The 25,001-nt window shown below is 40.8% G+C and overlaps 1 protein-coding gene across 1 annotated transcript in view; it reads left to right on the forward strand.

The window, feature by feature from the left end:
• Positions 1 to 25,001, forward strand: part of LOC122806635 (cholesterol transporter ABCA5-like) — a 1,155,982-nt gene that overhangs the window by 1,023,951 nt on the left and 107,030 nt on the right. The window contains exon 24 of the mRNA XM_044077221.1: positions 23,364 to 23,510. Within this exon, the coding sequence (XP_043933156.1) occupies positions 23,364 to 23,510 (147 nt within the window). The remainder of the gene's footprint in view (positions 1 to 23,363; positions 23,511 to 25,001) is intronic.

Here is a 25,001-nt window from a genome sequence, read left to right on the forward strand (position 1 = left end):
TTTGCTGGTAGTTATAAGACATCCTATAACCTGGAAGAGCTATGTGAATTGGATAACTGTTCTGAAGCACTTGAAGCAGGCCAGAAGGAAATCGCATCACTACTTCAGAGTCACTCGAACTGCAATAATTCATCATATCCAGCCAATACTTGAGAATGTCGAGGTGGCATACCAGAAGACGATGAATATAGGGAACCTGCACTTAAATTGGAAGGAGATTTACTTAATAGGGGCTGTAAAATAGATGCACTGGATAAAACTTTAAATGAAGTCAATATGATGCATGCCGATAAAGGTTCTTGCTTGGGATTATTATTAAGTGGACTGGCGACGGATGGAGTGCTTATGTGACGGGAACTATTTCTATCAGATTCTACAAATAAGTACGGAATATTTATGAATGCCACTGCTTCTTCATACATCTTGTGCATTTTTCATCATCAGCAGAAGTTCGGGACGTTTGAATTGTTTGAGTTTTTGAGTACATTGAACTGGCGAGCATAGACATTTCTGACTGACTAACTAATTGATGATATGATGAGCTCTCATATAATTTTTCTTTTTGGTTTGTTGTAAGTACTAATTCTTTCATTGTTTGTCTATTACATTATCAACGGACAATCATCACTGTTGGACTATATTGGCTGTCTCACAATCTTCTTCAAGTAGACATTTTAACTCTATATGTCATTAATATCATTCATGTTATTGGGTTTGATGACACTGGAGTGCATTTTTGTCACCATTTATTCTTGACATTGAAAACGGAGATGCAGTCTGAAAAAGTTCTATGTTGTCCACAGTTCCTTTATGTTTGGACAAATGTGACTTATAGACTTCCTTTCAAGTTCCAGCTTTAGTAGGAAAGATATTTGGAAGGGGAATTTGAATGAGAGGCCTTAGGATCAAAGGAAGTAAACTACTGGAGAAAAAGGTTTAGGATTCCTGTGTAAGCTTACTACCTAGGACATTTTTGTATCTAGGTAATGTTCTAACAAATGGAATGTTTGACATTCTCTGTTTTTTCAACTGTTTGTACTTTGTGAGATCAGCGGACATTGTATTTTTCCAGTGGGTGTTTGATTTGGATTAGACAGCGAGGGATGGTGTATGCTTTTATGTAACTTGCCTCAATAATTACTGAATAACTGACTGTACCTTATCCCTATTAGGTGGTTAGTGCATGCACCCCATCAGGATAGCCAGTAGCCAAACCCTCCAAGTATTGTCCCCCATGTTCTCCTTATCCACTCACTACTACAACTGCCTTTTCCCCACTCCACCCTTCTATATCCCTGTGAATACACCCTCACACATTTCATTCTAATCCTCTCCTCTCAAATGTATTAAACATCTCTCTTCCTACACATCCTTCTCACTCAACTCATACTCTGTCTCCCACCATGCAAACAAAATCTGCCTATGCTCTAATACCCTTATTTCTAAGCCTAATCCTCTTCTGCTTACTCTACCTTACTAGTCTCCCACAGTTTCAGCACTCCGCTCCCTTTCATACAACTGCGATTTACATTAGAAAAGACTTTCCCTTTACAACCCAAGCCTCCCCAGCTCTACAAACATAATGAATCTTTTCTATTTCAAAGGAAGCTCTTCCTTACCTCTAGTAAACCACTAGCCATACTCACCAAACTCAACTCATTAGGTTCCAATATCTACACCTATGACCCATTAGAAAATAGATACCTATCCATACTCTACTCAAAATTTATCACCCTCCTTCCTCCGTTCTGGAGACATACACCCTAACCCAGGGCCTTCATACAACTCCACCTCTAAACCACATTCACATAGCTCTCCCCTGCACCACAAATCTCTTCTCATTGCCACACTTAATGCCAGGAGCCTTTGTAATAAAATACCTTCCTTTCACGCCTGGATCTCTCATAACACAACTGATATTGTCTCTATCACAGAAACCTGGCTAAAACCACACATAAAAGATACCGAACTTATGCCCCCTAACTATAAACTTATAAGAAGTGACAGACTTCAAAAGAAAGGTGGAGGAGTAGCCTTACTCTTCTCCTCCTCCTTAACAGTAACACCCTATACTAAGCCCATAAATTCATTTGACATCGCCGAGCTAACCCTCGCCCTTCTCAAAGTAAATAACAATAAAACTTTATGCATTGCCTCCCTGTACATTCCTCCTGGTAACAATATCCCTATACTGGAAGATATTCTTGCCTGGTTCACTTCCAACATAAATAGTGAGACTATAATCCTAGGCGATGTCAACATAAACTGGTCTTCCATTGACTCATCTACCCCTTCTCAAAGCATCAACCTATATCAATTCACACAGCTAATCAAACCCCTACTAGACCAAATAAAGATTACACCACAGGTAGCATCCTTGACTGGATACTAGTCTCCCACACAAACCGAGTTTCTGATAGTGGTACTCTCGCAGACTCCCTTAGTGACCATCTCCCTGCCTACATATGCCATTCCCCCTCCACCATCCTCTTTCAACACAGACACATTACCACCCAACATGCAAAACTTCAACCCCCTAATTTTCTCTAATACCTTAAAACAGATAGACTGAAACCCTCTAAAGTCCATCCCTTTAGATGCCGCAGTCTCACATTTCAATAGAATTTTCACTGATATACTTAACCACTTCGCCCCCAATAGAACCAAAAGACTCAGATCCAAAACAGCCCCCTGGCTAACTAAAGACACAAAACTACTTATGCATCACCGAGATAAAATCTGGAAATACTACCAAAAATGCAAAACTCCCAACTCTCTTGCTGAATACAAGCAACTGCGAAATCAAGTAAAAATACAAATAGCCACTGATCGCAAATCCTACTACCTTAAACTTCAAAATAATCATAAAACCAACCCCAGACAATTTTGGAATAGTATTTCATCAATATTATCCCCATGCAAAAAAGAGAACCCTTGCCCTGACCCAGACACACCAGACCTCCACCTAGCTACCCAGTTTAACTCTTTTTTCATTGGCTCCATAAGCAAACTCACCTCTTCTTTCCCTAACAACATCCTCCCAAACTTAACTGATAACAAAAACTTAACATCCATGAACCCTAAGTCCTCCCCTTTTACTCTCAAACTCATTCCTACCCACACTATAAAAAAGCTCCTACAAAAGTTAAAACCTTGCTCTAATGCCCCAGATGACATTCCATCTAACTTTCTCCAACTAGCTGCTGATGACATAGCCCTTCCAATCAGCATCCTAATCAATCATTCCATTCAGGAGTCCTATGTATCATACCTCTGGAAAAAAGCCTTCATCATCCCCCTCCATAAAGGAGGTACAAACTGTTCAATCTCCAACTTTCGCCCTATTGCTATCCTATCATCTGTCTCTAAGATAACTCGAAAAATGTATTCACCTCCGACTATTACCCTACCTATTGGACAACCAACTCCTAACTCCTACCCAACACGGGTTTATACCAGGACATAGCACCACCACTGCCCTTCTTTCCTTCCTCGAAATCATTAACTGTGCTCATGACTCTGGGAACATAGTTTCTATGCTCCTCCTCAACTTATCTAAAGCTTTCGACACTGTCTCTCATGTGCTTCTACTTTCTAAACTCTCCCATCTTAATCTCTATTCTTTGTCTATCAAATGGTTCTCCAGCTATCTCCCATCCAAGGAACAAGCTTTAAAATGGAACTACTGCACTTCCTCTTTCCTTCACACCCCAACAGGTGTACCCCAAGGCTCTATTTTGGGTTCTTTACTATTTAACATTTTCATCAAATGATTTCCACCAAAAGATTCCCAATGCTAAATTGGTACAATACGCAGACGACTCCACTATCATCTGCTCAGCCAAAACTCTTCCTTTACTAATAAACCTTATGCAAGAAGCCTTCTCCTCCACTGAGTCCTGGATGCTTGACAATCACCTAGCCTTAAATGCCTCCAAATCTAAAATAATGATCTTTACCCCTTCCAGACATACTGCTGCTGACAAAGCATCTTTCTCTATACTTAGCCTAAACAAAACAACTATTGAAATAGTTCCCCATACAAAACTTCTGGGCGTTCTTATTGATGACTAGCTAAAATTTGATATCCACCTACAAACCAATATTAAAAAGACTCATCAAAAACTTGGTATGCTTTATTGACACAGGTGCTAACTTTCTCTGTCTTCTAGACAACTCCTATCTACCACCTACCTCCTACCCTCGCTTTTGTGTGGAGATCCTCTACTCTCTAACCTCCAATCATCCCTAAAATCTAAACTTTCCTCATGTTATAACAAAATTTCAAAGTTTGCCACAGGATCCAAATCCTCTACTCACCATTACAACTCCCTACATGCTCTAAATTGGTTGGAACTCCCAAGCTACCTAAATTTCATTCAACTAACTACAGCACACAAGGTAATTTTCAAACTTTCTAACGTCCATCACTCTCCTCTTCCCTAAAACTTCACCAGTCACATAGAACACTTAGATCCACAAATCAGAACCACTTAGAACTTTACAAGCCTTTACATGCACCAGGGCAACTTTTATTATCATTCTCCCTTTCCAGATTATTAAACTCTCTTCCCCTTTACATTAGAACTACCCCTAACCTACCATACTTTAAAACCCTACTCCACTCTCACCTCTACTCCCTCTGGGAGTGCTCCTGTACCCATCCTACCTGAATCCTGATACCTATCACTATTCTATTCTCCTCTAATCTCTGCCACTGCTTCATTTCATCTCTCTAAAATTCCTTTGCCTAAATACATGTAGTGTAACAAATGAACATAAATTTATTGTTTTTGCTAATATCTTATAAGTGATTGACTCAGCTCATATATTTCAATATATGTAAAATCTTGCCTTGCTATATATTGAATGTTAAACTGTTGTTCTCATATGCTGTACTAATACATTGTATATTGTATATTGTCTTTCTGTCTGGATCTTTTCTCCTCGGGCCTCCATTGAAAACGGGCTACCTTGGCCCAATGGACTTTCCAGTTAACAAACTGAAATAAATAAATAAAATGATACACATTTGTTCTCATTATTATCTGTCTGAATGCCTTATTGTCACATTCTTGTGCAGGCTTTTGTTTGATAAGTATTTAAAAAGAAATGGATTTTACTTATGTGTTTCAACAAAATTATGTTTACCTATTAGCTTTAATGTGCATTTTAAAGGGAAAACTAACTGTGGACATCCACTCTTTAAAATGATAAATGCCACCATTCAATTATTTGAAGTTTGTCTTATTGCAAGAGTAAACAATAATCTGTGTTCTTGATTCATCAATGTAAGTTGGCTGGTATCAGCTTAACGTAAAACTTAGGAAAGACACTCCCCTAGATTCAATAAACTCTGTGCAAGAATAGTCTGTGTCTGTATAGCACAGCAGCGCGCCTTGCATATCCATGAAGGCAAGCTGTTGTTCTACCTATACGGACACAAACCGTGAATGAGTGCAGGGGGTGTGTCCAAGTAGTGCACAGATACTGAACACACCCCCTGCACTCAGAAGGTGCCGTACAGCTCTTTCTAAATTGATCTGGCATAATATTAGAGATTTACTCTAATATTATGCCAGTATTTCAGTGTCCGCAGACACTGAACTGAAATAAATGATCATTTCAGTGTCTGTGGACATTGAAATAAACACGGCAGCATGAAAGCAATGCAGGGGGTGTGTGACAGGTTCTGTGACACACCCACTGCATTGCCAAAGTTCCACATGACACCTCTGCAACCTGCTAAAGCAGGAAATGTGTGCAAATGCACAAATAATGGGGGATAAATCCCTCAAAAGGGAGACAACACACAGATTGCCCACTAAACTTAGAAAGTTGATAGAAAACAGGTCATCCATTAACATGAATTACCAAAGAGTAGAAGTCTGAAAGGAAATGTATTCCAATATTCCCTGACAGCAGTGCATGTGAACAAATGTACAAATAATGGGGTGGAAAAAACAATGAAATAGGGGCACATCTGAAAAATTGCCCTCACACACTTAGAAAGTTGATAGAAAACAGGGATATGTATTAGCAGGAGTCCCTGAAGGAAAGAAGCCCGAAAGCCAAATGAATGCCATTATTTCATGATTGCAGTCCTCAATGAGTTGTCAAAACATCACAAGACTCACTTATACACCATAATAATATAATAATAATATATACATTTTTAAGCATAGCTAAGCGGGTGTGCGCATTATGGCCCTCCGCTTACCATAGCTTAAACACCCCATAGGAGATAAATGCAAACTTCCAAGCTGAGATAGTGTAGTGGTTAGAGTCCCAGATTTACATGTAGGCATTTACAGTACGAGTACCAAGGCAGCCAACTTATTTTTCCAAGGGAAAGTAGTGTTAAAATTATTTTTGTAAACTTAATTTATGTAGCAACTGTTTTTTCTCAACCAGGGTAATGTAGCAGGTCCAAAAAGTGAGGTGTCAGTCTAAAAATGATGTGAAACCCCCATATAAACACAAGTGCCCCATACAGTATAGTCACACAAGAATATAATGTAATAAAAGCACATAGGGGGATGTCATGGAAGATAAACATCAAATTATAATATGTCAGTAATTATGAATCAGTCCCACAATCCTGATACTCTATAAAATAAAATCTGAGCAATACTGAGTAGTGCTCAGCTATGCTTAGTTGGTGTAAGCATTGCTTAAATGTAAATGCTAAGCAATAAGTTGCCCAGCTAAGCCGATTTGCCCATTGGTAAGCAGTGCTCAACATCTAACCCATTAAGCACTGCCAACCTTATCTAAGTGGGTTTGTGTGTGTCGCTTAGCTTAGCTCAGCATATTCAAAATGCTCCAATGATGGCAAAGGGTGGGAATTCGGCCCTAATTAAACCTCACAGATAGGAATACAGCCATAACCAGTTGTAGCTCATCCCTGCAGGCACTATGGCTGGCATAGGAGAGGGATTGGGCTTTCAGGCACAATGCTGGGGCATTCAGGACTCCAGGGTCATGGTTGGACTCCTAGTAAACAAGCCATGAGGCGAGACTGCTCAGGGCCAGTACCAGGGCTCCCAATACAAACTGGAGGCCTTGGACCATCTCACACGTGATCTCACAACTGCTACTGGCATCCCTCAAACTGGTGAGCAGGTCCGGCACCATTTTTCTGACCTCAAGTGTAGGAAGAGGGAGCTCTTGGACCAGTGGACCCAAAATGCATGGGCACAGAATGCCCCAGAAGTGTGTAAGTATCAGTATCAATTAGTGTTTATCAAAGTCCAGCCTGTGGATGTCATCAATAGGTATGCATAAATGTTTCCTTATCTCCTGTACAGCTACAGATGAGAGGGCTGTGAACATAGATGCCCATGCCAGCAGGTTGCTAAGGCTGCACTGGGAGGCTAGTGACTACAAATCTAGCTTGCAGTATTCAAGGCAAATAAATAGAAAGTAGTAGAATGTCAACTTCCAGTATATTAAAATGTGTACTGTGTGTAATGAATAAATGAGACGTTAGCAGAGTAATAGTGATGTGCAGGATATCTATCAATAAAAGTGTCAGTACCTGTCAATAAAACTAAAACCCCCAGACTGTTGTGTATACTGTGGTATGTGGTGGTATGAATCTAAATGTGTACAGGTTAAGCACAGCAACTGTGGCTCTGACAGCATGAATTAATTGAGGCTCATCTAACAAAGATTGTGGAGCTGTAAAACAGGAGATCAACTATATGAAATGTTCCATGCACCAAGATCTGATCCTTGAATAGTAATGTGTAAAGTATTATACTGTATCCCCTACAGCAGTACTTTGTGTTAACCATTGCTTTCCAGATTGTAATATTTCAAAGTATTAATACACAGTACAAGAATTATCTGCCATGCATGAATGTCAGAATTACAAGGTCAGATTGTCCAACCAAGAGAGTATTAGGCAGAAAACAATCAAGTAAAAGACAGCAGTGCCTCAACAACTCACTGTGATGAAACACAACCCTGTTGTACCTTTTTGCACAAACAGGCACAGTTCGAATCCCGGGAGTGGTAGTAAGTTGTATGCATTATTTCACCCAAGAATATGTGAATATGTATAGAAACATGTAGTGTTAACAGAAATTTCCTCCACAGGTCTGTCAGGTAAGGAAATGTTTCTATTAGCTGTAAGAAGGCTGTACTAATACAATGTGTACAAACCTTCCACTGTCCAACCACAAGGCTGCAAATGACAGCAAGATAAGTACATACACCAAGCTGTTTCTTTTGATAAATGCCCCTCAAGTGTCACACTGTCATGGCTATAGTCACCTCTGCCAATACCCAGGGTGACAGAGAGAACTCCAGGCAGAGTGTGGCAGTAGCACATACACACAGCATGAGTGCAGGGCACCCCTGTCAGTGTCACATATGTAACCTTGAATGTGAATATGTGTAGAAACAGTCAGGTAGTCTTAATAGATATTTCCTCCACAGGTCTGCCAGGTAAGGAAATGTATGTATTAGCTTTAAGAAGGCTTTAGTAATACACTGTGCACAAACATTCCACTGCCCAACCCCAGGCCATAGGTAGATGTAAAGTGTGTTCAACCTGGAGAGTAATGAGTAGAGTAATGATCAGTACAGTTAATTGACATCTCACCTCCACCCTATCTGTACCAATAATTCATACACATGATCAACAGTTATGTTTCTCTCCAAACCTACTGTTGGGACATGTGTCCTATTGTTCTACAAATATTGAATCATTTGATTATTAATGTTCTCAGTTCAAATACTATCATTGGTGGCCTGTTGCTATCAATGTAACTTGCATGCCATTATAATGTCTACTGTGGTTCCCATATAGACATGTGTTCTGTTTTCTATGCAGCTGTTTCAAATCTGTTTTATGGGGTCAATTGGAATACCAATGCATGCTGTTATAACTAATCTCAAAATGTGATGTTCATGACTAGCCAACATATTTTGTAAAACCTCATCACCATTGCATGTCTGGGAAGGCAGATCCCGGCAGATCCGCCTGTCCTGCATCATCTGGTCGTGGCACCGGCACCAGCACATCTGGGACCCAACCCGGGGCCTCTTCATCTACTGGTCCTGCACCACCTTCGGGTGGAACCGCCTCAGGAGACAGGGCCCGTCCCCCCCCCCGGGAGCAACCACAGACATGGCCAGGTCCAGGGTTTGGTGTGTAGCTCCATCCAAAAGGAGTTTGGTGGACAGCTGCACCAGATTGAGGGCCACCTGGCACATCTTGAGGGTCAGCCTGCCCCTCCTGTCCAGCCCGCAGCACAGCCACCTTTGGGGCCATGATGGTGCAGTGGTGACTGCCCATGGGTGGGGACCTCAATCCCACTGTAACCATATGGGGGCTCATGGGCATCTGATTCCAAACCACCCTCCCCGTCCAAGGTGTTTACCCCTCACATGTGTCATACACTGCTGCTGTCTGCAACTTACCCCCCAAATATACCTACTATCCTTCCTCAACATCCCACTCCCACCTAAAAAAAAAAAAAAAAGGGCATCTGTTCCCCAAAAAATTACACCCCATACATAGCTGTCCATTTTGCACATATGTCCACTGGACACATGTAATCTGCTCCATTTGGCTTGACAACACATTACTATTGTCCTCACCCCTCTCTCAGGGGTTTAAGTGTCCAAATTGAACTCCAAATTCTGTAGAAATTCACAGCTGTTCCTATAGAAGAAATGGACAACTATGGACCTTTCTTACACCCGTCCTGCACATCCCTAACTACCTTTCATACTGTACTTCCATCTGCATGCCCTTTTTTTCACCACTTTCCTATCACCGCATTATCTTTTCTTTTAAAGAAATTAGCATGGGGGTAAGAGGGAATAAGCGCTGCTCAGTGAAGCTAAATCTCATTAACCATAGCTTGGCATCACTTAGCGTCATGCAAACCTGCTTACAACTGCTCAAAAAGTGCCTTAATCACTCTGTATCCATCAGACCTTTTTCTACCCAGCAACAAAATAGTCAGCCCTGCCAAGTCCTGAACCCAGGATGCTGTGCTCTACAATCACAGCAACATACCACTACACCATCTCAGCTGTGAGAATGTGTAATGCTTTAACAAACATATAAAGCTTTCTGATAATTTAACATTAATGAAAAAGCCATCAGTCCTAAATCTCAAACCCATGACCCTACACTGTCTGAGTTGTAGGAATTAATGTTGTATTTTGAAACATATCATGCAATACAATACAGGCATACAACATTAGGGAGAAAGCTCTGTGGAATCAGTCATGTGTTTATCTATATATATATATATATATATATATATATATATATATATATATATATATATATCTGTTGAAACATATATATGAAAAAAGTAGATACATAATAAAGATATACATATATAAATATATAAAGCTGTAAAATGGGGTGGGAAAATGGAGCACATATAGGGACATATTTCAATTATTGCTGTTAGAAACGAAGACATTTGCTACAGCAACTGGTGCATTTCAGCAGACAGTTACTGAAGGATATGGGGATGGAAACCGAAATATTATGTCATTATTTACTAACATAAATCCTTGGATCATCACAGTGATTTAACAGACAAATGCAAATAAATTGTGGAATAGAACAAAAGTATGGGCCAAACATCTGGACAGTCTGTGAAAATCCTGGCAGTTGAGAGGTAAGCTCAGAACCCCTTAGTGCAATGAATCTGGACCAAGCCTGACACAGTGGGGGGACAAAGGCATGAAAATAGGGGAATATCCAAAATATGTGAATAGATAAGCTGAGAAAGTTGATGTAGTAACACTGTATGTCCTAACATATATCAACTGAAATATCACAAGTCTGGGACTCAATTGCTTCTCATTAGTTATCGATATTAATCCCCACATCATCCCACTGATGTGTCAGGAATATACACAACAGTTATGGAGACCAGACCAAAGATATCGGCCAGAAAACTGGACATCCTACGAATATGTGGACATAACACAACACTACGGAAACTATACTGAGCTACCAAACAACATCCAAACTACAATCAGACTGATATAACACTACCCAAATCCAGCTCTGGGGCTGTACACATGCATTTGAAATATAACAGGCACTACAGGGATGTAACACTAGTGGAAAACAGACACTGATGTGAAAGTGCAAACCCACAACCAATTGCACCACAGTCTCAGCCACATACCAGTAAGCAAACTGAACAGTACAGTATAATGACTGTGTGAGCAACAATATCCCATTTGCCACTCACACATTACCCCTACATATACTGCCCCAAGTCACAGTGTAGTGGGAATCATGTTATGGGACATGTCACGGTCTGCCCGTACAAACATATACAGGCGACAGGGAACCAGAAACCAGAGCAGCATGCACAGTCAGATAGAAAGGGCCCATGACACTCACATGTACCCCTTTCCCTACACAGCCCAAATAACATATACACACTACACTGCTACACAATCCTGACCGTCTGTTAACAATGGCCAGACATCCACAGACTTCTCAAATGTAGTTTCCTACAGAATGTATAGGCACAGGACTCATATCTATGGCTGCTTCCTTGTTACATGTCTGGGGGTGTATGACATCACTGGGATGGTAGCAGGAATGAAGGCAGTAAATAATGATACTACATACCTCTGAACCTCTTAGTGCATGACATCTGGACAAAGCCTGACATAATTGAGAGACAGAAGTCCAAACACAGGGTTATATTGGACATATTGCTGTTATGCATTTAGACAGCTGCTGGTGTTACCAGGTTTGTTCTAACATATCTTTTCTGAGGGATATGAAGTCAGTAACACCAATGGATGTTAGCATTTACTGACTGCATTACCCAAAGTATCCTACTGATTAGCCAAAGACAACAGCTGTCTGGGGAACAGACTAAACATATGAGCCATGCATCTACAGTGTCTAGACCTCTGGACAGTGCAGAGGTATGACCGCAGTCATGTAACAGAATGGAAATCCCCTGACAGCTGCCAAACATGTCACCCAGCACCTTATGAAACACAGTAAGACCAACACAACACTCCCCCCACATCAGCTCTGGGCAATTACCCATGTGTATTCAAATACAGCATGCACTACAGGGATGGAACTGTAGTGAAAAGCAGATAGTGGTGCAAAAATGTCCACCCAAAAACATTTGCACCACATATCCTGATTACCAGTCACACACTACACCACCATATACTGCCCAAAATCACAGTGTACTGGGAATCTTGAGTTATAACAGGACATTTCACAGTCTGCCCCTACAAGCATACAGACCTGATAGACTGCCAGCAGCCATAGCAGCATGCACAGTCAGATAGGTAAAGGATGTATGGCACTCACATCTGCTGCTCTCCCTTCCCAGCCCAACAAACATCTACACACAACACTACTACACAATCTTGGCAGTCTGTTCACAATAGGCAGACATACATAACTGTCATATGTACAGATTTCCACAGAATTTCCAGGGTGTGGAACCATCATCCTGGCCAGTGCTGCATACCATGGCCAGGAGTCTGCTAGGTCACTGGGATGATAACTGGAGTGCAGTCGGTTATTAATGATATACCATACCTCTGCACCTCATAGGGCAGGACATCTGAACAATGCATGATGTACTGGGGGACAGGGGGCTGGAAAGAGGGACATATCACACATAATGGTGTTCCAAACTGAAACAGTAGCTGGTGTTACACATCTTGTTGCAACATAACATCCCTGAAGGATATGATGTCTATAACACCAGTGGATGTCAACAGTTAGTGACTACAATCCCCACATTATCCTACCGGCCCCACAAAAACAGACGTTGTTCGAGGAACAGACCAAACACAAAAGGCAGACCTCTGGCCAGTCTATGGACAAAATGCCAATTGAGAGGTATAACAGAGGCATGTCGGGTCACTCAGTAAATGCATGTCCAGATGAACCCTGTCAATCTAGCAACCCTCCATGTGTATAACAGCATGAATGACATACAATCTGTACCCAATTCTGGAGCCTTATCTCCCATGTTGTTGGGCTGCCTCCACATGTCCTGCAGCAATACACAACTACCATCATAGGTGGAAATAATTGCAGGAGGGTCCAAGAAGGAACAGGTGCCTTACTGGAAGCCATGTCACCTTGTTCTGCACAAGCAAATAAGGTCACAGGTGATGTACCCTAAGGCTGTCTTTCAGTGCAATCTGGATACATCCACCAATGCAAATCACTAGGCCTTCCAGGCATTTGTCTACAATTCCAGAGGTAACACACATATCTGCTCTGTAGTGGTGGTCAATAACACCACATTTCCATATGCCATAGATATAGGCATCCGGCTGCAGACAAGTGAAGTGCAAACATCACCCTCCCCGGTCCCCCATAGGTACACATGTGGATGTACAGCACCTGCCCCCCTCCCCTCATGATCAGGAAGCAGGTCTGTAATGCCCTCTCAAAGGCAACACATAGAGGTCTCCATAGGCCTGATACTATTCCTGGCTGCAACCTACATGAACACAGGCATGGGCTCCCAGACCCATTCTGCAGTGTAGTCGACCACAACCTGAGTACCGGTGTCATCTCATCTGCACAGAGGACAGACAAAAAGTTGATAGAAAACAGGTTGTGCATTAGCATGAATGTTCTGAAGGATACAAGTCTGAAAATGAAATGTATGCCATTATGTCATGACAGCAGTCCTCAATGACATGGCCGAAAACCTCAATACTCTTCATTTAATATAATAATATAATATTTATCTCCAATAGGAGATAAATAAAAATATACAGCTCAAATCCCCAAACCAAGATAGTGTAGTGCTCAGAGTTCCAGCTTTTCATGCAGGCATAGAAGGTTCGAGTACTACAACAAACAATCCAATTTTACATGGGAAAGCAGTGTTAAATATACTATTTTCATATTAAAATATGTGGTAAGTTATTTTTAGTAGTAGGGTAGTGTGGCTGGTGTAAAATGGAAGTGTGAGTTAATATGACATGTAAATGCATACATGTGTCCCATACAGTATAGTTACACCCCTTGCTACTGTAATAAAAGCACATAGAGCCATGTCATGTAGTACCACAAGCTCATGCATGTGGAACAGGTTATTGGAGTACTGTCAGTTGGTCCCTCACCTGTTTAGCCATTATATTGACTGCAACAGATTCACATGTCAGCACCTGTTGCCCTTGCCATTTCTTTCCCATACACTCAACCTTGATGCAGCTGGTGAGGGTATGCATGGTACTGTATACGACAGATTTGTGGTATGTATTCCTGAGTTCACAGGGTGGAACAGAGAGACAAAATGGTATATCCTTTGCATACACACAGTAAAGACTGACACAGGTGATGTACATACAGTAACACAAACTCAGTTTGCAATGGACAGATTAGTAAACCTACATATCCACTTTAATACTATAGTGCTACATACACATGACATGCCCTACATAGATTATATGCATGGGACATAACCCACTACCTCTTACAACATGTGCTGTTGTGAATGCCTTCATGGATGACGAGATAACCCACCAGGAATAGTAACTGGAGTCATCTATTGCTCCTACAAGCCTGGACAAGTGGTAGGGTAACAGACGTATCAGCATGATGTTTCAGTCAGGTATAATATCTGATGCTGGCATGTGTGTCAGTACACTGACCTATTTGGCAACAATATCACATACATGGCCATTGTTAGGGGACACAGACCACATATGAGTTGCAAACATCCAGATATTCCATAGATATTTGTAGAGATAACTGCAATGGCGTGTACAATGGATTAACATGCTGCATGTGAAGCAGATGCCATTAACACGCTATATAAAGTAATGGCATTGAGAGGTGGTAAACAGGCATGGATGGTACACACATCAAAATGGTATAACCCACACAGGATATGATTCTCAACCCAAGCACACACACACACAGTTGCCAGTATTGAAATTAAAACACCTATCAATCTAGTTATTTCTACTATAGTGTCATGCAGTTATCAGACACACCACATAGCTTATATGAATTCACCTTGTCCCAAGGTACTTCTAAGGTGAATGACATCAGCAGGTCTTGTAAAGTAGGGTGATGGGATGTGTACAGGCTGGTACACAACTCAAAATAGTATAATCCACACTGGATATGATTCTCAACCCAAAGACACACACACACACACACACACACACACACACACACACACACACACACACACACACACACACACACACACACAGAGCTGCCAGTATTGAGATTAGAACCCCTACCTATCTAGTCATTTCTACTATAGTGTTACACAATTATCGCATGCGCTACAGCACTTATAGGGGCGATAGGTGTCCAATGGTACTTCTAAGGTGAATGACAGCAGCAGAGCTTGTGAAGAAGGACAATGTGAAATGTACTGAGTGGGAACAGTCTGCTAATACTTAGACTTATGGACACACACACACACACACACACACACACACACACACACACACACACACACACACACACACACACACACACACACACACACACACACACACACACACACACACAATATTGTAAACCCAACCTCAGTACTATTACACAATGGGGCTTGTCTCTGCTGGCACATGCAACTGTTTACAACTGGTATGCCACTGTCCAGAGCAGGGCATCACCGTATGCCATTCAGGGTATCCTTGTGTGTGTCTCACTCTGTCTGTGTCCCCCTGTGTCTCTCTCTCTCTCTATATATATATATATATATATCACTTTCTGTCTCTCACTTCCCCACATCTATGTGCGTGTATGCTTGACATATGTTTTCTTTTGCCCATATATATGTGTGTGTGTGTGTACCTCAAGCAACAGATGCAGATATATCACATATGGGCCACCTACAACTAGCTGAGGGAAATCCTACGTGATGTGTGTGTGTGTGTTTGTGTGTGCGTGTGTGTGTGTGTGTGTGTGTGTGTGTGTGTGTGTGTGTGTGTGTGTGTGTGTGTGTGTGTGTGTGTGTGTGTGTGTGTGTGTGTGTGTGTGTGTGGGGACAGTTGAGGTGTACATAGCTGTCTGTATGCACATACATATATACACAATACAGTCATATATTCCGATGTGGGTTCCAACATGTCCTGTGATTCTTTAAGTGTAGGAGCATGCCCAGTGTGACCTTCTATAGTTAGAGTGGATCTCCATTCCAGAGATAGGTGTACTCCAGTCCAAGGTTTTGTGTGCTACAGCCATATCTCTCAGGAGTACAGAAGGACTTTCCTCAGGGTACTGTGTTTGTTTAGCAGACATTTTCTGACACTGCAATGTATTGTGTCATTACCTAGTGCCAGATATCCTCAGATCATCACAGTGCTTTACCACAGGAATACTAGTTCTATGATGCATAGACCAATATTATGAGGGCAGCTATGTACATTGTTGCCCAGCAAGGCCATTTGTAAGTTGTGGCTACAGACAGTTTAGTAATGATGTTTTGTGTAAACAGTCTGGTAACCTGGTGATATACTGGCTGGGGATCTCCTGCTTGTATGGTATCTTTCTAACCTGAGATGTCATATCCTTGTGTGGGCATACTTCTCACCTGTACATTTTTTGACAGGTTGTCCAGATGTTTGGCTAGAGGTTTCATCCTGTCTACGTAAACTTCTATTTTTATGGCAAGTTAGTTACATATAATTGAAGAGTGATGTTGCAAAATAATGACAGACATTACTGTTTCAGACTACATGACCTTCAGACAGTTCCCACTACTGCAAACCCTTCACCCTACCAACTTTCTCAGTATGTAAGGGCGATATTTACAACACATTGTGGCTTTGTTCCACTTTTATTTCTGCCCTTGTCCAGACATCTTGCTGTCAGAGATTGGAAGTTATGGGTGTGGGTACAGAGTGCATTCTACTGTGCAGGCATGTCCATTATATGTAAAAGCAAACATAGGAAAAAAATGATTATTGAGAAAAACTACTGGCAACAGTACCAAAAGGCACTTATATTCACAAAAGCCTTGGCACCTCAGCTACACATCCTTCAAGATGTCCCTTATATGTGTAGTATATTCCACATAGCACTGTGACTTCCAGGTATGTCAGTGACAGAGCAGTGGTTGTCACTGACATGCATAAAAGGTGGCACTGCTATCTGCACATGGCCCTGTCAAAGACAGCACTATACATAGGGCACTACAAGATGACTGCCAGGAGAGCATGCTGACCAGATCCAGACAGTATTAACCACACATACACATAGCTCATTGACCCCTGCATATAGTGGACAGGCAACATGTTTTCATGTGTATTAGTACAGCCCTGCAAATGTGTGCTATGCTGCTATTTCCCTGCAAACATACATGTTACTGCATTTGTGTGGGTATATGGGGGGGCACACTTGTCAACTGTACACATTTGCACAGACTGTGCTGATATTTGCTTTACATTTTGATTTCATTTACCCAACTATTGTCCCCTGTCTTGGGGACTAGAGACATATCAGTAAAGAGCACAGGTCAGATTGTAATGGCATACATTTAAGTTTCAGACTTCTTACCCTTCATAGCCTTACTGCAACTGCAGGCCCTGCTGTGCTATCACTGTGTGAGTCTGTAGGAGGATAATTCAACATTGCCACCACTTGTGCGCCTTTACCAGACATTTCTCTGTGGTTTTCTGCAGCTGACTTGCTGTGTGGGTGTGAGGGCTGGGTATGGGACATACACACACACTGACATCCATGCCTGTGACCTATGACCCCCCAGTTGGTTGTCCCCACACATATACTGCAGTGGGATGTGCCACCTTGGGTACTACTGCATAGTGTGTGGAGGCCAGTTTTGGCCAGACAGCTCCTTGTGTCCCATATAGCTGTCAGTTGTGTGCTGCCATCCCAGTAGGCCACCCCATTCTCTTGCATGCATGCAGCATTACCATAGATATGCTAGCAGAACATACTAATCCAATTATTGTTAAGAAGACTGACTTACCTTGTGCTTGCGGCAGTTGTGAGGATGGTGCTTGAGGGTTGACTATGTTGGATGCACACAGTACACTGCCTATACATGTTAAGTTACAGGTAATGTGATGTGTGTATTGTCCATTTTACTGTGTGCACGAGTCAGAGAGAGGTGTCCGTCCCTGGGATCCATACAATGTCAGTGTGTGTGCTATGTGTTGCCTCTTTGCCAAGGCCTGAGCATACTGGGCATGCCTCCATCTGCCTACAGGAGCAGGCTCATGGGCCTCCTCCTCCGAGTCCCTCTGTGCCTGTGGGGACCTTGGCAATGATGGTGGGCTGTGTGCCCCTTCCCTGTGCTGTTCCTGCTGCAGCTGTTCAGCAGGATCATATAGTGTAGCATAGCACATACTATGAACATGGGTGCACATGTGGCTGGAGAGTACTGCAAGGCTCCACCAGATATGTCAAGGCAGTGGAACTGTGACCTGAGCATCCCAACCACACACTCTATAATGATCCTGGTTTGTGAGTGTGTGAGGGTGTGTGTGTGCATTTCTGATAGATGTCATCATCCATGGCTCCAGTGCATAGTCAGCATCCAACCACCAGATGGCCATATGGGATGCCCCATACTGGCAAATGCCTGGTACAGCTGTGATGAATGCCAGATGTGGGAGTCGTGATAGCTTCCAGGGCTGCCAGCACACACATTCATGATAATGCCCTAAGCATTGCACATGATCTGGCAGTTGATTGAGGGGAATCCCTTGTGGTTTATGTAGACCCTACCCTGTTCACCGGGTGGTTGTTTGATGTGGATGTGTGTGTAGTCTATGGCACCCAGTACTTCCGGGTATTCTGCTACATGGTGAAAGAGACGCATATTGCTGGTTCCTCTCCTCATGGGTGTTGGGGAAGTAAATGCGCTCACCGGCATGTGGTAGCATGGCATCCAGGAACTGGTGGAGTGCCCAGGATGCAGACGCCTGTGAGACCCCCATGATGTCCACAGTATGTCTTTGGAAAGTACCTGTAGCCTGAATACTTAAGGCTACACATACCTTGTATCCACTGGAATCGGTTCCCCTCTGTTAGCTCTACATCTGAGTTGAGAGCAGCACAGCTCAGTGATTTGTTGAAGTATGTCTCTGTCCACCTTGTAGCACTCTACTATCTCTCCAGATCATGCAGCCCCTGGTAAGTTACCCTGGGTCTGAACACTCTTCTCCTCCTCCTCGGTCTGTGGTGGTTGTCAGCATTATCCTCCTCTCCACCCTCAGCCTCTAGCACATACTGATGGATCAAAGCAATGGCAGCCCCTAAACGTTTTCCAGTTAAAATTCCCTCGCATGTCTACACCAATGGTGCAAAGTTTGTGGGAAAAAACAGACTGTAAGGTATTGCCATAGTTTATACTATTGTGCTGCAGATGCTGCCTGTATGATTGGCTGACTATGATGCATTCCACCTGCTAGCTATGTAATTAGTTCTTGATTGCTTTTATTCTGCTATTTTCCTTTTTTGTCTTTTTTCCCTTTCTGTTTCCTCCCCTTTTAAGCCCCAAGGTGTGCCATGCAAACCCAGTGCTCAAATGTAAACAGTCATGCTTTTTCTGGAGGGGGGGTTGTTTTGTTTTAGACCTGTTACTCACTGTGTATACACATTTAGCTAATGTAAACATGAAGAAATGACCCTCTCTGGACGTGAACACACTCTTCATTTCATAGGGCTCCAATGTGCTTACAACATGCCTGACACCCCCCTTTTCATGTCTGTTGCTTCTCCTAGTTACACGATTGTGCTATAGCACCTACACGGGTAGGTGCAGTTTGGCACTTAGAAGATTTTTGTGATTCAGTAGATTTCCCCTCATTTACATACCCCACTGCCTTATTCCATAGTTACTGCACTACCACAGAGCCTTTCCCTTTGACAACCACTGTTCCCTGGTATTATTTTGATTCCACATGCTATAGACTATAATAGTAAAATGCAGATTTCCCTTAAAGTTGAGTTTTCACATTGTTTTTTTTGGCACAATCCCATTTGAGTGCCACTGCCCTATGCTTAAATGGCCAAGATAGGCCAAAAAAAATAACTTTGATTTTTATAAAACTTAAGCACTTTTCCATGAAAATGGCCATATATTTGGCCAATGGCATGCTTAAAGACTATAATACATGCTTTTTTAGAGCTGTCATGTCTCCATTTTGTTATTTGCAGAAATCCTTGTACAGATACCTGCCTGCTTGCTGAATCACTAATTCACCTCATTTGCATGGTTTTCACCAGCAAATGAGGTAATTACCATTCTGCACTGGTTTCCATGCAATAACAGTGTAGGCAGACTCATGCACATCAAAACACTAGTTTACTGGATCGCTCGGTGGCCATATTCTGTGCAGGAATGGCTACACTGTTCCTGCATGGAAATTATAATTTATTATACAATGCCTACTTTAAAACATGCACGCTGATTGGCCAGCCCAACCAACGTGCCCGTTGTAAATCCCTCAATATACTAACGGAAAAAGGTCCGGTCGCCCGGACTTTTTCCGTTAGTATAAAACACTGTCTCGCTATGTTAAAAGAGTTTAACATAGCGACACAGGTTTAAAAAAAAGCAACGGAGATCTCCGTTGCTTTTTTTAAACCTGTCTCGCTATGTTAAACTCCTTTAACATAGCGACACAGTGTGTAAAAAAGCAACGGAGATCTTGCGATCTCCGTTGCTTTTTTTAAACCTGTCTCGCTATGTTAAATGAGTTTAACATAGCGAGACAGCTTTAAAATAAGCAACGGAGATCTCCGTTGCTTATTTTAAAGCTGTCTCGCTATGTTTGACCCATTTAACATAGCGAGACAAGCAACGGAGATCTTGCGTTCTCCGTTGCTTTTGCCCACAGCTCTGATGTACTGCGTAGGCATGCGCAGTACATCAGAACTGCCGCGGAACACCAGACAGCTGCGGAAGGGCAGCAAAGAGGCATTATACAATGCCATTATTTAAGAAAAGTAATTATTTCTTTTCTTAAATAATGTCATTAATAATAATAACCACTTCTGGGTGTGGGTAATGGTGGATTTACCCACGGTTGTCTTTGTTTGGTAAACCATGCCAACCGTGGGTAAATCCAGCATTACCCACACCCAGGCGTGGGTTATTGCTATATTGAATCCCAGGGACTGTTGCTGCTGTAGTTAACATTTACTCTCCCATTCTTGAAAACATTTTCTCTGTGTGTGTGTGTGTGTGTGTGTGTGTGTGTGTGTGTGTGTGTGTGTGTGTGTGTGTGTGTGTGTGTGCATGTATGCATGTGTGTGTCTGTGTCATCGAGTATTTGTGAATACATTTCTAAGATAATTTTGTTCAACTAATTATGGTTGATAAAAGTCTACTGGAAGGCATTGTGCTCAGTCTGAGATGGATGAAATACTAATGAGCTTGTGATTATATCTCTGATCTGTATCTGTACAGTGTAAAACTTATTTGAGAGTGACAGCTGTTGCCCACTATGCAAGGCAGCAGTATATATCTATCATTTACCATGAAGGCATATATTTCTTTCTCTGTATTCTTAAACTACCATTCCAATATCACAATATTTTTATAATACATATACCTCCCATGTAAATTGTACTATTTCTTTTTGCAAAAGTAATTATTGTATAGAATTTTGCTCTGAATGTTGTGTAATTCCACACACTACTCCTAAAGAATGTCTTTCATACATAACAGATCTTAAATATTGTCCATGGTATATATATATACCTTTTACAACTTATTATTATACAAAACTAATTGTACTGCCTTCATCCTATAGTTCATATTTTGTAATTTTGAAATTTCTAATAATGGTTTTAACACATGTATTTTTCATATTAGTAATATATTTTGTATTGGAACATTTCTCAATAGGTCTGCACTGAAAAGGGGTTACCTTGTTGCCTATTTGGACTATCCCAGTAAACTAAATAATTCCAAACTGTCCTTTTTAGGTTAACTGGAATCAGTGGTGGGATTCAACCCTCCATAGTCATGATTTTGTCACATATCACATGTTGACAACAGCAGTTCAGGAGTTAAAGCAGACTCTTCAACAGTCAGACAGACTGTGTTGAAAAAACACCAGATAAGATAGTTGCAACAATCAGAATATATACTATCTTGAATGCAAGCTTCAACTTACAGTACATCATTCTAGTTTTGTATACGAATGAACTGCTGCAGCAGGGCTAGCCACCCAGCGGTGTAAACCTTGGCTCAAGATGACTGTCTCTGCTGAAGTGACACCCCAACCCCATGTGCAAAATGGGAAAAGGGGTTGATAATGGCTAGATGGATTCTAGTTTTGTATATAGTGAATGAATTATCTTTGTGTATTTCTACACTTCTTGGCAAGTATATATATATATGAAAAATATGTATTAATGTGTGTGCTTAATGCTAATTAGAAACTAAATAAGTTAACATGTTTTTCATTCTATTTTATATACACTATTTTTATATACAGCTGAATTTCATATGAGACTAAAAGATGCTTTTGAAACTGCACTGTGCTTTCTGAAACTTGCAAGATGCCCTCTGACCTAGTAATTGCTAGCACAGCAATATTCATGTTTATGCCTTTTGGAAATGTACTTCAGAAGCAGGTGATTATCGGCTAGGTCAGGAAGAAATGAATGAACAATGCTATATTCTGTAATGTAATGATTTTATCAGCTCTGTTCGAAGTATGAGAACATGTGCAGCTGCAGAAGTTTAGAGATAACATAGACAAAGGACTGTTAGAGAAATGAACTGCAAAATATACTCGCTTTGTGCTCAAATTAGCCATAGTACCTTGAATGGTAACATTGCATATTCCTAACCGGTGGTAGCCAAGGCCACGTTGTTTTTCTTAGGAAGTTTCTCACAAAAATTGATAGTACAAGCAGAAAATCACGAAAACAACTGCTATGTAATGATGATGTTAAAACTTGTGATTTGCTACGTCAGCTTGGTAGGCAATGTCTTATTAGAAAATGCATAAAAATGCTTGCATTTCCTGATTCTAGTCAGACAAACTCTGTATTAGCACGTTTTTGTCTCCTTGCTGCAAGATTATTGCCTTAACCTGAACCTACCGTGTATTGATCATTTTTAAAGTATATTTTTCCTTTGACACATTTTAATTTCTAAACCATTTTTGGCAATAATTTCAAGTTAAATGTCATCCATAATATCTCAGCTGGTACTCCATATAGAGAAAGTAGTATCTAATATGCTACTAAAGATTGCATGTTTGTGTGTGTGTGTGTGTGTGTGTGTGTGTGTGTGTGTGTGTGTGTGTGTGTGTGTGCTTTCAAGTTTGATTAATAAGTGCATAAGGAAGGGAATAACTTATTTTTTTCTCTTCCTTAATATATATTATTTTATTTTTTTCCATATATTTTAAAGGTGCATCGGTTCAATTCAACACCTGAAGAGTAAATATGGAAAAGGATATGTACTGGAAATTAAGTTAAAGGAAGTGGTAGCTGAAGAACAGAAGGATCTTTACAATGCAGTGTTGCAGATGTTTCCACATGCTGAGCATCAGGAAAGGTAATGGTGCATACAATAACTGGAATATCACCTTGCATGTCATGCTCATTATTACTTTCATGAATGTAAATGTTATATAGAAATGTCAGGATGAACACGTTGACTGTATGAGAACCCCAACTCACCCAAGGCAAATCCTTCTGTATTATCTTTGAAGGGTAACAACTGGATTTACATCTAAGTCAACAGTGTAAGGCAGATGCAGTGTGACCATTTTCAGGATAAAACTTTTCTGGATGTCACTTAGTAAGCCTAAAATATAGTGCACTAGCTGTGATCTCCAAGGTCAGTGGTGAGGTACTGTATATTTAATTCTCAGATGAAATGTCTGTATATCTACAGTTAAATAACATCAGGCACCTGTATGTTTATTTAAGCAAGCTCATCACAAAAAGTAGAGACACTGCAAGTGTTACTTTGAACTAAGCCAGTGAATAATAAATGAGTACCACAAACCATTGACCAGTTTAGCAGGATTTTTGTATGAATTAAACAAAGAAATTTAAAGAATACACAGTAAGTACCCAAAGTTCTCTGCAAAGTTATGTGTTGTAGTTCTTGTAGAAAAGTTATTAGTTGCACAAAAAGCTGTAATCATATAAAAATAGTCTCTTTCTCTCCACTCACTAACGAATGGGATAATAAAGCAGCGAGGCATTATTCAAATTCTCTTTCTTTATGAGCCTTACCTATTTTTAATATCTTAATACGTAATGACCTTTTAGTTTTCCCCATATAAAACGACCAAAATAACAAATAACAGCTGATAACATAAACTAGACCCTAATATTTGCAATTGCCATAACTTTGATAATTGAATATTTGTTCAGATTCAGGCTGTATGACACTATTAGTTCTGTTACATTATATGCAAGAACAATAATCATGGTCTCAAACCATTTGGATTTAAAAATAGTTTCAAGATTCTACTTATTATGCAATGAATTCTGGGCCAGCACCTACTATCCCAGTCACACTGTTGTTAAAAAGTAAAATAGGTAATTATTCCTAACATGTTCAATGAATAAGAAACAGATAGACACAAATCTGAACTCTCTAGAGTTACATGACTTTTGTCTATAAGTACTTTGTCTCCCTCTAGAAATGTTCTTTATAAAAGAGACCAAAGTCTGAAAATACTGTTGTAAAACTTATAGCATTAACATTATACATTAGCTTTTCTATGCAACCTCTGTTTATAAACCTTGTTTCTATTTTATTGATTTCTAAAGAACTAAAGTCAGAGGTGTTATGAGCTGCTTTGAGAAGGTATCCCTAGGGGACATTATTTTTGATATGGATGTGCCATCCAAGGGAAAAAAATTAACAATATCCTTTCTAAGTAATCTTGCTTAGAATGTCACACCATTTTTATGTACAGTAACATCCAAAAAGTCTATTTCAGCAATGGAAGATTTCTACACCAATGTCAACAGATTCTAGTAACATTAAATATTTACAGATTCCATTACATATATTTATTATTTTGCT

Source organism: Protopterus annectens, chromosome 7.part0 (assembly GCF_019279795.1).
Source record: "Protopterus annectens isolate FY-2018-M chromosome 7.part0, PAN1.0, whole genome shotgun sequence".
In the NCBI taxonomy this organism is placed as follows: domain Eukaryota; kingdom Metazoa; phylum Chordata; order Ceratodontiformes; family Protopteridae; genus Protopterus; species Protopterus annectens.